The 15,620-nt window shown below is 34.7% G+C and overlaps 2 protein-coding genes, 1 long non-coding RNA gene and 1 pseudogene across 3 annotated transcripts; 1 reads left to right on the forward strand and 3 right to left on the reverse strand.

Annotated features, from left to right (window-relative positions):
* Positions 1-988: 988 nt before the first annotated feature.
* On the reverse strand, positions 989-4,097 carry LOC109156295 (annotated as a pseudogene).
* Positions 4,098-7,118: 3,021 nt separating this feature from the next.
* Positions 7,119-9,409, forward strand: LOC109156441 (ent-kaurenoic acid oxidase 2-like). The gene is made up of 7 exons (XM_019304315.1): positions 7,119-7,351; positions 7,438-7,912; positions 7,996-8,274; positions 8,398-8,487; positions 8,627-8,812; positions 8,964-9,085; positions 9,188-9,409. The coding sequence occupies exons 1-7, from the start codon at positions 7,119-7,121 to the stop codon at positions 9,303-9,305; spliced, it is 1,503 nt and encodes a 500-aa protein (XP_019159860.1). The 3' UTR covers positions 9,306-9,409.
* A 3,574-nt stretch (positions 9,410-12,983) lies between these two features.
* On the reverse strand, positions 12,984-14,162 carry LOC109156296 (uncharacterized mitochondrial protein AtMg00810-like). The gene is made up of 2 exons (XM_019304144.1): positions 14,060-14,162; positions 12,984-13,483 (listed from the first exon to the last, which is right to left on the reverse strand). Exons 1-2 carry the CDS (start codon positions 14,160-14,162, stop codon positions 12,984-12,986), a joined length of 603 nt encoding a protein of 200 aa, XP_019159689.1.
* Positions 14,163-14,487: 325 nt separating this feature from the next.
* Positions 14,488-15,066, reverse strand: LOC109156443. Its single transcript, XR_002050027.1, has 3 exons — positions 14,757-15,066; positions 14,595-14,666; positions 14,488-14,517 (listed from the first exon to the last, which is right to left on the reverse strand). It is a non-coding gene; the product is annotated as an uncharacterized LOC109156443 (long non-coding RNA).
* Between the last annotated feature and the right edge of the window lie 554 nt (positions 15,067-15,620).

Raw genomic sequence — 15,620 nt, forward strand, 5'->3', positions numbered from 1 at the left:
CCAACCCTAAGGGCCCCCCACACCCCAGCTCGACAGAGCATTTGGGAGGATGTAAATCATGGTGACTCGACTGAACATGAACCACAGAAGCTAGACCGGTGCTCACTGCGCACAAGGAGCCCCCCACACCCCGGCCCGACAGAGCATTTGAATTTAAATTATATTTGAATGTTTGACTACTTTGAACTTTTGGTTATGTGTGTCTTGAACACTTTGAATGTTTTATTAAAATTATGTTGAAAACTTGTAAGATTTGAATGTAGAATCATGAATGTTGTGTTGGAATTAGGAACTATGTCATTCTAAATAATTTATTTATTATAACTTGTAACAAATTAACAATAAAATAAATGTATTTTTTTTTAAAGTAGTACGGGTTGACGGGCTGGCCCGTTTAGCCCGTCAACCCGTACCCAACGGGCTGGGTTGGGAAAACCCCAACCCGTATGGAAAATGGGCCGACCTGTCCCGTCCCGTCCCGTTTTCTTCCAACTCGTGGCGGGCCAACCCCATATGGGACGGGCTGGCCCGTATTGACAGCTCTAGTTGGAATTAACTCGAGTTATAATGGTTAAATGAAAGCAATATTAAATAGCAACTTTTGCATTCAAAAAAAAAAATAGCAACTTTTAATATTCCAAGTTCTAAGTTTACTGATGAATCAGCTCATGCACTTAACCAAATATTCCTGCTAGTGCTAATTGCGAAACCAACCCTTCAAATACTAAATTAAATATTAAAATAAAGAGATTATAACATATATATATATATATATATATATATATATATATATATATATATATATATATATATATTCCTGGCAATTTCATACTGAATTGGAGCTTTGTATTAATTGAATTAATATTCAAAGGCATTCAAAAAAAAGGAATTAATATTCAAAGAGTTATAATGGTTAAATGAAAGCAATATTAAATAGCAACTTTTAATATTTCAAGTTCTAAGTTTACTCATGAATCAGCTCATGCACTTAATCCAAAACTCCTGTTAGTGCTAATTGCGAAACCAACCCTTCAAATACTAAATATTGTGAGCAAACATGCAGTTCACCAAGAATTCCATACCCCAATATCATAGTATTCTAAGATGCCACATCCCTATATTGCGTTTGATAAAAGATCTTCCTAGAAATATCAATCCGTCAACACTTGGTGTACAAATTTAAAAGCGAGTTTGAGACAAGTTGATGTGAATGAAACAATCTTCTAACTGCATAACCATGGATCTACTTTCTTGGCTTGATTGCAGAAACATTAGAACATGCAGAGAGAGCCCCTACAAATGAAACAGTGTCATGTTCCATTCCCAGGCTGCCCATTTCTGAAAATAGAGCAAGAGACTCTTGCCAATCATCAGTCAGAGAATAACCAACAATCAGTATATTGTAAGATACCTAATCTCTAAGGGAAATTTCAAATACATTTTGAGCCAGATCTAGACAGCTACATTTTGCATACATATCAATCAAAGTATTTGAGACAAATAAATCATAGGCAAATCCACTCCGGAGTGACTTTGCATGAATCTCTTTCCCAGGGCGAACACATCCCAGCCTGGCACAACATTAGTGAAAGTAACAGAGGTCAGATTTTCACCTTGAGCTTGCATTTTCCTGACAAGGCCTATAGCTTCCAACTCCAGTGAATTTTATGCAAAGTTTGCAATCATTACATTCCACGATATGGCATTCCTCATGTTCATATTATAAAATACATTTGATGCTTCAATCAATGAATTCGAAACAAATGCAAAAATAACCAAGTTCAGCCCCGCTTGAAATTGTAACCCAAAATGACAACACTTGCATTCCATGAAACATCATTCCTCTCAATCATCTCATCAAAGACTTGTTTCGAGGCTTCAACCTCTCTACACTTACCATAAGCATCAATTAATGCATTCCCAATACTGAGTTGATTATCTAAACCTACTTTCAAAACATAACAATGAATCCCACTACTCATCTTCCCATACTCAAGTGCTGCACAAACTGGCAGTGTGCTCACCACACTAACCGCATTTGGCTTAACCTCAGACCAAAAAACCATATCTCTCAACACTCTAATCGCATCAAAGCAACAACTATTGTCTGAAAATGCCCGAATAATCGAGTTCTAAGACACCAAATCCTTCTTAGGCATTTCACCCAACACTTTTTCCGCAGCCAACAAATCACCACAATTCCCATAGACCGTCAACAGAGTATTTATTATTCACGTACACATCTGAATCGAATCCCACCTTTAGCAACGTTCCATGAGCCTCCAGTCCTTTCCAGACCTCCAAAAAGTTCGAGCAAAGCTTAAGAACAAAAGGGAAAGTATGATCATCCGGCATGACACCACCCTCAACATCTCATTACACACCATAAACCCATTGTGATCATAAATCCCTAGCATCCCCTGAGCTCGAATGAGGGTGTTGTAGAGACACGGCGAGAGAGCAAAAGTGACGCTCTGGGAGAAGAGGGACACTTGTGTGAAAAATGGAGCAAGATAGGTGAGAAAAATGGAATGCTTCTCTGCGTCAAATACATACACGGTGAGAAGAAAATGAGGAAGAAGAAAGCAAAATAATGAAAAGACCAATTTGCCTCTAAATTACCAGTTAAGAAATGGATAAATAACAGAAGGATCATTATTGGAACAAAATAGAAAGTAAGTGTTTTTTTCGTCAAAATTAAAAGTCGATGACCAATTTTAAAAAATCGCAATAGTCGGAGGACCAGTGCTGAAATTAACTCTATATATTTTTGAAAAACCAATCTGCCGATTGTATTAATTGATGAAAGCTGTAATAAAGTCAGGAGGGATAGCATCCCAATACATAGAGTGTTCCTGAGTAAATGCTACCGAAGCTAAAGTATGAGCATGTAAATTAATCTGTCTAGGCAGATAGCTTAACGAAATAAAATTAAATAAAGACATCATTGTTCTACACTGGTCGATTACCACCCCAACATATGAGTGAATAGATGTAGATCGTTGGCGTATGGTGTTACGCAGTACCATACAATCTGTAAGAAGACACACCGAGTAAACATTCCTTTCAATCAGCCAAGCCAGTGCCTCTTTAAATGCCAACGCTTCCGCCATGAGTGGTGAAAAACAAGAGGACAATCTTCCATTCTTTGCCGCAACAAACGAACCCCCAAGCTCTACCAACACAATTCCACACGTAGCCTCCCCGGTTTCCTGCCGATAGCCCGCATCTATATAGCATCGCATGTGATTGTCGGACAACTCCGGTTCTGATTGCGGCGGCGGTTCCACCCGTGCGGTGCGGGTGTGTACATTGCCGTATGCCCGAAGCATCATTGCCGCCCCCTTTACCACTGATTGCGGCCGTGACATGGCTCCTTTCCACACGGCCGCATTTCGACATCTCCAAATATTGTAGAGAACCCCCACCATAAACTGTGTCTGCTCCTCTGTTAAGACCGACATAGCCCCAGCTAGCCATGCTGCGAACGAATCTGTAACAATGTTTGTGATAGGCAATTGTGTTATATTCCAAACTAACGCAGAATAATCACAATAAACTAATGCATGCAACACATCTTCGTGACTAATCATGCACATAGGCATGTCGGGTCAATCTCCACTCTCTTATTAATTAAATTCGTGGTAGTGGGTAGAATATCACATACTGCTCTCCACAAAAAAGTCTTCCATTTGGGTGGTACTTTCAATTTCCACATCTTAACCCATTTATCAAAATCACCTGGGTTATTCTCATAATCACCAATAATTCGCCTTTAAGCATTTGTCACTGAATAAATCCCTTTTGGGTCACCTATCCAATACCATGGAGTCATCATAATCAGGGCTAACAGGAATCATAATTATTCTGCTCACATCCTCAGGGACAAATAAATCTGTCAAAATATGTGGATCCCATGTTTTTATTTTTGGGTCAATTAAACCTGCTACCCGTGCCTCTCTCAATTCCTCAGGCATAACTGTTTGTACCAAGGGGCTTGGATTATCCTGGAGCCATGGGTGTCTCCAAATTAGAGTTGCCTCACCATTACCAATTCTGCGTCTTACCCCAGCTACCACTACTGGGTGTGCTGCCATTATACTCCTCCAACAAAAACTTGGACAATTTTCAATAGTTGCATCAACAAAACTCTATATATAAATATATAAATTCCTGCCAATTTCATACTAATTGGAGCTTTTGTATTAATTGAATTAATATTCAAAGAGTTATAATGGTTAAATGAAAGCAATATTAAATAGCTGTTAGTGTGACTAGTATTTTATTATTATTATTTTATAATGTATAGTCATAGTTTTAGTGGTGTTATATTAGCTGACTTAGCTTCTCTATTAGTTAGGATTAGTTAGAGTTTTATTCAACGATATACTCTGTAATCCTATCATTGTGATAATTCAATTGCGGTGACTTTTCTAATCATAGTAACTTTTAATATTCCAAGTTCTAAGTTTACTCAAGAATGAGCTCATGTACTTAACCCAATATTCCTGCTAGTGCTATTTGCGAAACCAACCCGTCAAATACTAAATTAAATATTAAAATAAAGGGATTATAACATACAATAAATAAATAAATAAATAAATATATACATACATACATACATACATACATACATACATACATACATAACTCTTTGAATTAATATTCAAAGAGTTATAATGGTTAACTGTTAGTCAATCAATATTCAATAGTACTAAAAGTATTTTTTTGAATTTTTATACATAAGATATAATATTATTAAATTGAAATAATTAAAAATAATGTGTCCATATTACAAAAGATTTTATAATAGTAATTTTTATTGCATAATAGAATTTGGCAATTATTAAACATTGTTTATGGTAATTATTGTATGACATTTAATAATAAAATTATTAGGTAGAATTTTTATAATTAATGTATAATATTATTAAATCAAAATTATTAAAAGTAATGTATCCACAATATAAAATAAATTATACTTGTCTTAAAAATCGTTTTTTTAATGCTACTGACTCTATTACTATTAATATAAATTTACAATAATCATTTATTAATATAAATTTACAATTTTAAATTTGTATAAGGAAAACATAAAAACTTCTGGTAAAAAAAAAAAAAAATCTCTCCATTTCATTTTTCTCTTTCCTCACCCTTACATTCCCACTCTCTTTAGACAAAGGCAAAGTAGGATGAGAAATAGCCTTTATCTACAATGTCATGTGCAAATCTCGAAGTCAACATGCTAACTCTAAGTTTCATAAAATCTTACAAAATTTTCAAAATCATCGTCGTTATCATCCTCGATCGCATCTCTACGCTCTTCCATAAAAACTAAAACATTAGGGTTCTGTTACCAAGCCTCCTCATCCTCAATTTCTTTTTGTTGAAACCCATTCACAGTAGGCTAGAGGTCATGCTTTTTAATCAGGTAACCACAACACAAAAAATCACACTAAATTGATGAAAACAACCAATCCAACATGCAGAATGCAACACTTTGATCTCAAGGTATTTAAAGAAAAAATGTCAAAATCAAATAACATATACCCCAAATATACATACATTTACACCAGTAACTGAACATACATTTGGACACACTGTAACAACATATCATGATATACAAACCCCTAACAAATCAAAATAAAGATGAAAACGTGAACATAGTTTACACCTATCGGAATCATAATATTACCTTGAAATGAACTATGAGATCTGAGCCCCTAGCTTTGCAGGCTGCATTCAGAAACAACCATATAAAACTTAGGAATCAAATAAAATTATGAATCGGAGAATAATATAGAGTGCAAATGAAAGTATAATTTGTATTTATAGGTAGAAAATACTAATTCAAAAGGAAAGTATAATAATTAGTAATTAAGGTAATAACATTATTATTATTATTATTATTATTATTATTATTATTATTATTATTATTATTAAATGATATTATAGAAATGTCCCTAAGTTTTGGGGGGAAAACTTGACTAGAAGGATTTTACTTTTATATATATATATATATATATATATATATATAGATATAGATATATAATTATGCTAATGATTAGTTTTGAATAAAATATTAAAAATTATGATAATTAAGAACATTATATTTTTATTAAACTATTTTTTATACTTGTTATAATATAAATTTTGTATAATCAATTAAGGAAATTAATGGCTATTGGCCGGTATACTTGAATAAAAAAAAATTATTATGTTAAAATAATAATAATAATAATAATAATAATAATAATAATAATAATAATAATAATCCGTAATTATTCTAAATTATAAATATAAATATAAATATAAAAAACTCTTTATATAATTTCTTAATATAAATAGATTTCATAATGCACTTAATCCAATATAATATTCCAAGTTCCAAGATTACTCAAAAATCAAGTCATGCATGCACTTAAACCAATAATATTCCTGCTACTGCTAATTGCGAAACCAACCAAACCTTCAAATACTAAATTAAAATAAATTTAATATAATTTAATAGGCCGGTGTAGAAGTGAGCTGTGGAATTAAGTAAATTTAAGTATATATAGATCATAGTAGGGATTATAACGTACATACAGTTACACAAATTATTCGAATTTACATATTATTACACATATGGAATTATATGCTAATGATTAATTTTGAATAAAATATTAATTAAAAATTATGGTAATTAAGAACATTATATTTTTATTAAACTGTTTTTTATACTTGTCATAATATAAATTTTGTATAATCAATTAAGGAAATTAATGGCTATTGGACGATATACTTGAATAAAAAAAAAAATTATTATGTTAAAATAATAATAATAATACTCCGTAATTATAATTATAATAATAAAAAACTGTTTATATAATTTCATAATGCACTTAATCCAATATAATATTCCAAGTTCCAATTTTACTCAAAAATCAGCTCATGAATGCACTTAATACTAAAACCAACCCTTCAAATACTAATACTAATACTAAATTAAATATTAAAATAAATTTAAAGCTTCTGGTGGGTCTATAAATAGCGAGCGAGAAATTGACGAACAGGAGGCAGGCCAGGGGATCGGAGCGGAGCAGATCAGAATCAGAAAGAAAAGAGTGAGTTTGAAAATGGAGTTGGGGTGGGGTGTGTTATTGGCTGGGGTTTTGGGTTTAAGCAGCTTTTGGTGGGTGCTTGGGAGGGTGAATTGTTGGTACTATGAGATACTGAAGCTTGGTGATAAGAAAAGACTGAGTTTGCCTCCAGGTGATTTAGGTTGGCCTTTCATTGGCCACATGTGGTCTTTCCTAAGAGCTTTCAAGTCCAACAACCCGGATTCCTTCATCGCCTCATTTGTTTCCAAGTATGTATAGTACTCTGATCTGATAGATATATCTCGATCTTTAATTTCTCTATCAATCTCATATATATATCTATACATGTATATAGATATGGAGCAACTGGGATGTACAAGACCTTCATGTTTGGTAGCCCAAGTATCATCGTTACAACACCTGAGGCCTGCCGAAGAGTTCTATCAGATGATGAATTCCAGCCTGGGTGGCCTGAATCCACCAATGTACTCATGGGCAGAAAGTCTTTCATTGGCATTTCTGTGGAAGAGCACAAGCGTTTGCGGAAGCTGACAGCCGCCCCCGTGAATGGGCACGAAGCATTGTCTTTTTACATTACCTACATTGAAAAAAGTGTGAAGATAGCACTCGAGAAATGGGCTTCCATGGGAGAAATAGAGTTCTTGACACAGATGCGGAAGCTCACCTTTACCATAATTATGTACATTTTCTTGAGCTCAGAGAGTGAACAGGTCACGGAGGCTTTGGAGAGGGAATACACAACTCTCAACTATGGGGTTAGAGCTCTGGCAATTAATCTTCCAGGATTTGCTTACTATAATAGTCTCAAGGTAATTATATATTGTTCAATCCATTTTATTTTGATGAAAATTAAAGATTTGATTTTGATGAATAATGTATGACTGTCTGTCAGGCGCGAAAAAGACTCGTGGCTATTTTTCAATCCGTAGTGGATGAAAGAAGAGAGTTGAGAAGGAAGAACCCTAAAGCTAGTCTTCTTGAGAATGGAAAGAAAGACATGATGGATAGACTAATGGATGTTAAAGATGAGAATGGGAGAGAGCTGGATGATGAGGAAATAATTGATGTTATGCTCATGTACTTAAATGCTGGACATGAATCATCAGGCCATATCACAATGTGGGCTACTGTGTTTCTGCAGAGCCACCCTGAGGCCTTCAAAAAAGCCAGGGTTCGTTTGTTACTTTATTTTTTTAAAATTTTTATTTTTATTTGGACAATATAATCATTTCTTTTCTTTTCTTCCAAACATAAATTAATTTCTCATAATATCATATATATAATGCTCATGCAGGCAGAGCAAGAGGAAATTAGGCGAAATATGCCTCCTGATCAGAAGAGTTTGACACTCAAAGAGGTCCGACAGATGGAGTATTTGTCTAAGGTCAATATCCGCCCTTTATCCTTTCTCATGCATATATGCTATTATTATTTTATTATATTATATTGCTCATCCAAATATATATGCTATATATGCTTGCACCTACACATAATAATCTTTATTTGTTTTGAAATTAACTAAGGTGGTTGATGAAACACTTCGTTTGGTAACCTTCTCTCTCATGGTGTTTCGCGTGGCAAATAAGGATGTCAATATTTCGGGATATACAATTCCAGCGGGATGGAAAGTTTTGACGTGGTTTAGAGGTCCTCACTATGATGAGGAGCTATATGAAGACCCGTTTGCATTCAAACCTTCTAGATGGGATGTAAGTTCAATTCCATCAATTCGTTTAGCAATCTATCTTTTCTTTTCCCCATTTTTATTATTATTATTGGAAATGTATATATATATATATATATATATATATATATATATATATATATATATGACTGACACAATGATTGAAATTGGTGCAGGATTTTACACCAAAAGCAGGTGCTTTTCTTCCATTTGGAGCGGGAAGTAGACTCTGCCCAGGAAATGACCTTGCCAAGCTTGAAATCTCTATTTTTCTTCATCATTTTCTACTGGGTTATGAGTGAGTTTAATTTAGTTAATACTTTAATTTGAAGTTATGATTGGTCTTTGGAAATTTTGCACTGCTGACTGGGTTATGTTGTTGGTTTTATTTAATTTGTAGGCTGCAGAGGAAAAATCCTGACTCCCCACTCATGTATTTACCACACACCAGGCCTAAAGACAACTGTTTGGGAAGAATTGTAAGAACATCATCTTCAACCGTCAAGATAACAAATTAAACAACTTCAGCTGGTAGCTGCATGCTCTATTGTCTTGATCGATTTCTTTAAAATTATTCTATGTTATCCTTTGTTTTCACTTTTAGTTTCCTATCAATAAAAAGTACGCTAGTGTTGGGATGATTTCTTAACCTCACAAATATAATGATGACGTACTATCTCTTCACGTTTCATTTCATTTCATCAACTATTATATTTGCAAGTTAAATGGACAGGTTAATCTATCAATTCAACAAACTCAAATCTTCAAATGTTTCAACAATTTGGGTTGGAGGACAAATGGACAATCACCATTTCTACTTAGATTTGTGTTTAATCTTACTAATGGCAGAGTCCAAAATCAGGCCGGTCCCAACATATTTCTTTGACCAATTATCTTATTAAGGCCTTGAAAATTTTACAAAATCATGTGTCATCTAAAATAATATAAGCCCACTTAAACCTTTAGATTTGTATATAAACAAATTGGTTAATAAACTAACACAATATATAATGACATGAACAATACACGACCAAAAACAAATACATTAAGGTTAATAAGTTAAGAATTCTAAAACACAAATACGAATATGATTTTCAAACAAGCTGAATGGGTTGTTAAGATATTTTGTTTAGATTTTTTTATTTTTTTTTAAAAAAAACCTATACTGATTTCCTTTTTCCAATATATTGTTTCTATAATTATGTGATGAACCCATAGTAGCGACTTAATGAAAGTATAGTAATTATTTAATAATCATGCAGTAGTGACTTAATGAACTTACAATAATTTAATGTACCTAAAATAGGGAGTTGATATCCTATAGTAAGTTGATTAATTTGTAGTAGTAATTTAATGAACATGCCTTATATGGACAGGATTGTGTGTGAAAAATGTGTGTTGAGAGAATAATGAGAGTGGGGTGTTGTGGAAATAAGAAGAAAGTTGAAAAAAGAAGAGCGAATGGGGAAGGTGAGGGTGATTTGCAGAGCTATATGTATATGGGATCCAATTGCAGGCTTCTTGTCCAGAATATAGACAGGATGCTTGTTTTCTTAACCTTTTTTTGATTTGTGCAGGTGCAGAAATGGAAGAGTTGAGGCAAAACCAGAAAAATTGGATGCTGGCAAAAACAAAAGTGTCTGCAAGCTAGGTTGTGCAGCTGTCATTTTTGCTTTCTATTATCTGTTGTGCTGTGAATTTTGTGCTGTGTGAGAACTGTGAACTAAATTTGTGAAGGCATGCAGTTTCAGCTGGTGCAACAGGTGGCCATAATTTGGCTTACCTCTTCAAGAGCTGAACTGTTTTATACATGCCTGTTTTGCTTGCTTTTTTAGCTTATAATCCTTGCATAGCATGCACATTGAGGTGGGAGTGCCCATCTATTTCAACTTAAGAAAGGGGAAAAGATTGAATCTGAGCAAAAAGGAGGAGAAAAGGAAAAAAGAAAATGAGAAAAAGGGGTGAGAAAAGATGTTAGGGAGCATTGGTACCATTGCTTAGGGCATGAATATCAAAGACTCTCTTTGGCAAAAATGTAGAGATCTATACAAAGGGGGTTATTTGTGCCCTAATGGTGGGGGAGAAGTGGGCAATGGCACCATTTGACAAAACGTGGTGTTTCGTGTGTTTTCGGAAAACCAACTCGTACGTCAAAGATGTGGGATGAATCTCGGATTTTTATCGTTCTTTAAGGACAACAAATTGGAGTACAGTCACCAAATGATAGCAACATCGAGAAAGAGGTGTGTGTGTGATTGAGCAATTGTTACGCATTTTGAGTTTTAGGTTGTAGCAAAGAGTAAACAACAATCATTTGGAGCGGGAAGCAGACTGTACGTGCCCAGGAAACGACCTTGCCAAATTCGAATTCTCCATTTTTACTTCACCATTTTCTACTGGGTTACGAGTGAGTTTAATTTAATTAATACATTTGCTTGAATTATTTTGAAGGTTTCTGGAAATTTTGCGCTGCTGACAGGGCTACGTTGTTGGTTTTATTTAATTTGCAGGCTGCAGAGGACAAATCCTGACTGCCCATTCATGTATTTACCACACACCAGGTCTAAAGACAACTGTGTGGGAAGAATTGTAAGAACATCATCTTCGACCGTCAAGACAACAAATTAATTAAACAACCTCAGCTCGTAGTTGCATGCTCTATTGTTTCGATCTCTTCAAAATTAATCTATGTTATCCTCTATTTTCACTTTCAGTTTCCTATCAATAAAATTAGTGTTGGGATGATTTCTTAACCTCACAAATGATGACTACCTCTTCACATTTCATTTGATCAACTATTTGCAAGTTCAATGGACACGTTAATCAATTCAACAAACTCAAATGTTCAAATGTATTCAACGATTTGGGTTGGAGGACAAATGGACAATCACCCTCTGTAATTAGGGGTGTATCTGTTTATAGTTAGATTCGTGTTTAATCTTAGTAATGGCACATTCCGAAATCAGGGCCTAACATATTGTCTGGATCAGTTATCTTATTAAATGAAGTAGTTTGTTTAGGTCAATCTAAGCTAGCTATCAAGTGAAACGTTACTGAAACTGTATGAATCCAATATTTTATTTGATTTTATAGAAGTAGATAGTTTAATGTATTACAAGTATATAATGTTGAGGTAGTGTGTCAGTGTATAGTAGGAAGAAGTATTGATGTATTTGCTGATCAATGAAATTTCACACTATATGGGTTATGTCAAATTGAACTAATAAACAATTGAGACATACACATGAAAGAGATTTAAGTAGTTTATCAAAATCCTGCAATACTTACTTGACAGTATGGCAAGTGTCACTTAAACTTTTCAACTCATTTATACTCCCAATAGAGTATAATTTTAGCCATTAAATCATGTATACACCGTAAGAATTGTTGGAATAGGGACTATTTCTGATTGGTGCTACAAACCTTGCAATACTTGAAGAAAAGGAGACGAGACAGAAAAGGTGAGGAAGATGAAAAAGAAAGAGATTTTTGTTTTTATTGCATATTGTATTCTGCTATAGAAATAAGTGAATGAAGGAATATAAATATACAGGAAAAGCAATAATCTGCAAGATATGTACATGCAAGATTTAAGGAATACAAATGGTAATATTACTGAGAAAATATTTTGTTTCCCAAAAACTAAAAAGCTTCCATCTATTGTGATGAGAGCCGTTGGTGATATGCTGCACATGGAGTCCATCACGCCCTCCTCAAGTTGGCGCATGAATGTTAAGAGTGCCCAACTTGACAAGCAAAGAATGAAAGCGATCTTTTCCAAGAGCCTTAGTAAAAATGTCTGCTAGTTGAGCACGCGTGTGAATTTTTCGTGGTGCAATTTCACTGGATTGAACTCGTTCCCGAATAAAATAGCAATCCATCTCTACGTGCTTTGTGCGTTCATGATAAACTAGATTGTTTGTTATCTGTAGAGCAGCTTGGTTATCGCAAAATAGAGTAGTTGGATGAGACTGAGGGGCACACAGATCTCTTAGGAGCCAACGAAGCCATAAAATTTCACTCACAGTGACGGCCATAGCGCGATATTCAGCCTCAGCTGAGGAACGAGAAACAACAGATTGACGTTTGGTACGCCATGAGATTGGTGAGCCACCCAAAGTGATATAATATCCAGTGCATGAGCGATGAGTAGTTAAACAACCACCCCAATCTGCATCGCAATAAGCTAAAAGATCCTATCCGGCTGAGTTAGATAGCAAGATTCCTTGACCCGGAGCATTTTTTAGATAACGTAGCAGCCGATAAGCAGCATCCATGTGCTCTTGCCGTGGGGTGCTAACAAACTGGCTAAGAATATTAACTGCATAAGTGATGTCTGGCCTTGTTACTGTAAGATACAATAGGCGTCCAACCAAGCGACGATACCGAGAGGCATCAACAAGAGCCCCATCACAGTTAGCACGTAGTTTATGATTTTGCTCAATGGGGAATGCACTTGGGCGACATCCTTCTAATCCACTCTCAGCTAATATGTCAAGTGCATATTTACGTTGGCTTAAAACCAGTCCATGGGGGGTTCGAGTGACCTCAATGCCAAGAAAGAATTTAATGGACCCCAAATCTTTGATTCCAAATTTATCATCAAGGAAGGCCTTAAGGGTGTGTATCTTTTCTTTGTCATTGCCAACTAAGAGCACATCATCTACATATATGAGAGCAGCCACATAGCTAGTACCTTGGGAGTAAATGAATAAGGAGTGATCAGCATGAGATTGAGTAAAAGCTACGCTGATGAGACACTAGTACAAAATTGAAGATAGACAACCATTGTAAAAGACAATAGGCAACCATTGTACAATGGTCGCCTACGAGAGGCTCACGGAAAGCCATGGACTTTACGCGACCATTGTTAAATGGTTGCGCATTGTCAGTAATATGCGACCATTCTTGACCAAGAATGGTCGCGTATTGTTTTTTTATTTTTTTTTATTCAAATGTAATACGCGACCATTCTTGGATAGGAATGGTCGCGTATTGTTTTTTTTTTTATTTTTTTAAATCAACTTTCCGCGACCATTCTTTGTAAAAGAACAGTCGCGGATACTTTTTTAAAAAATAAAAAATATATAATTTTAAAAACAATTTTATTTTGCACCATGCAATTCTCACACAACCATTAGTAATAGGTATTTATTTATACTACTGAGTACTGTAATTGTAGTAAAAAAATGTATTCATAAGATAGTAATAGTTGCGTAAAGAAATCAACTTTCATAAGATAGTAATAACAGTCTGGTTACAAACATATTACAAATTAAAGCTAAGCTCAAAGCTTCAGCATTAGAAGAGTAATTGCGCGAACCAATCAAATTCTCAGCAGCAAGAAACTGTACATTACACTTTGTTGAATCCATTAAAAGCTTGCTGATGCCACAATAATGTAACAACTGGCACACAATAAAATTAGAGACAAATGCTTGACACCTGACTCATAATTTGATTTTATCAAAGATAAAAGGTGCAGATTTTTTTAGCTATTTATTCAGAGCTCAACTAGTTCATATAAATTATGTATCTAGAAACCATAGCCTATGAAATTTTTCTTACATGTACTCATCTACCACATTTGTCAATTAACAAAGTCAAAAATAGAAAGTAATTAGGAACTAAGTCCACTCACCATCTCCTTCTTAATCCTCTTGAGGTCCTTGTCAGTCAGTAGTCTAGGTGTCAGTCAGTAGTCTAGCTGTGCATGTGTCTGATGCAAACCTGCAGGTAACACAAGACATTATAAGCTGTTTTTCATGTTAAAACCAATACATTTTGGAGATTAAGATTGGACATACTTGTCTATGAAGAAGTAAATCCCAAAGAACAACCAGCACAGTACAGTAAGTATCCAACAAAGAATAATCAACCTGCCAACAGATCATTAAAACGATTCAAGTTCACATTCGAATATCAACTGTCTGCCTTTCAACGTTAACATGATGTGATCGTACACTTACCAGCGAAGCATTCTTCTGAACTTGAGAATTCCGAGCACTGACAGACAGATGGATGCAACCAAATTAACTGAAATGATAACAGTACTTATTATGTACACAATCCTTAAGCCCTTCTCTATTGCCCTCCTGTTTTTCCTCGCCTGCCTCTCTATATCAGCAGCCCGACTGTCGAGGCTCTTGGATGTGGAGGTCAGGAAACGCGTGGCCTCAGGACCTCAATCCGTGGCTCCTAAATCTGCACTCATTTCTTTCATTGCCTGAGTCGTGTTGTATATAGTGTTTGATGCCCCATCTGCAGTGTCAATAATTATGTCAAAACAACTGTATCTGCTCTCGAATGGAACCTCGCGTTCCCTCCAAGAACTAGACCCGATGCAATCCTGAAATCGTTAAAAGGAAAAGTAGGATAATGCTAGCAATGTCAAAACAACTGTATCTGCTCTCGAATGGAACCTCGCGTTCCCTCCAAGGACTAGACCCGATGCAATCCTGAAATCGTTAAAAGGAAAAGTAGGATAATGCTAGCTGCTGGTAGATGTGGTAACCTTAGACATATATATATATATATATATATATATATATATATATATATATATATATATATATATATATATATATATATATATATATATATATGAAAAAACTAACCTATGATTGGAATTAGCTTGTGATTGCTTGTATTTCCTGTGGGGGTGTTCCATGTGGTGGTGATCCCTGTGATTATAGTAAAGAGTAAATAAGCGAACATATAATTTTAAAGAAAAATTCCTTCTTATCATAGTGTTAAAAAAAAAAACAAAATTTTGATTAATGTCTAGAAAAGTGAAACAAGATTATATGCAGCCTAACTGCCATGTTTTTAAT

The sequence above is a fragment of the Ipomoea nil genome, unplaced genomic scaffold, assembly GCF_001879475.1.
Source record: "Ipomoea nil cultivar Tokyo-kokei standard unplaced genomic scaffold, Asagao_1.1 scaffold2705, whole genome shotgun sequence".
NCBI lineage: Eukaryota > Viridiplantae > Streptophyta > Magnoliopsida > Solanales > Convolvulaceae > Ipomoea > Ipomoea nil.

Bases quoted from the DNA above. Each gene is read 5' to 3' on its own strand.
- LOC109156441 (XM_019304315.1), top strand. From the start codon at position 7,119: ATGGAGTTGGGGTGGGGTGTGTTATTGGCTGGGGTTTTGGGTTTAAGC. The intron at 7,913-7,995 runs GTAATTATATAT...ACTGTCTGTCAG, and splicing joins CTTACTATAATAGTCTCAAG to GCGCGAAAAAGACTCGTGGC. The intron at 8,813-8,963 runs GTAAGTTCAATT...AAATTGGTGCAG, and splicing joins TCAAACCTTCTAGATGGGAT to GATTTTACACCAAAAGCAGG.
- LOC109156296 (XM_019304144.1), bottom strand. From the start codon at position 14,162: ATGGATTCAACAAAGTGTAATGTACAGTTTCTTGCTGCTGAGAATTTG. The intron at 13,484-14,059 runs GTAATATGTTTG...TTTACTCCCAAG, and splicing joins TTTGAGCTTAGCTTTAATTT to GTACTAGCTATGTGGCTGCT.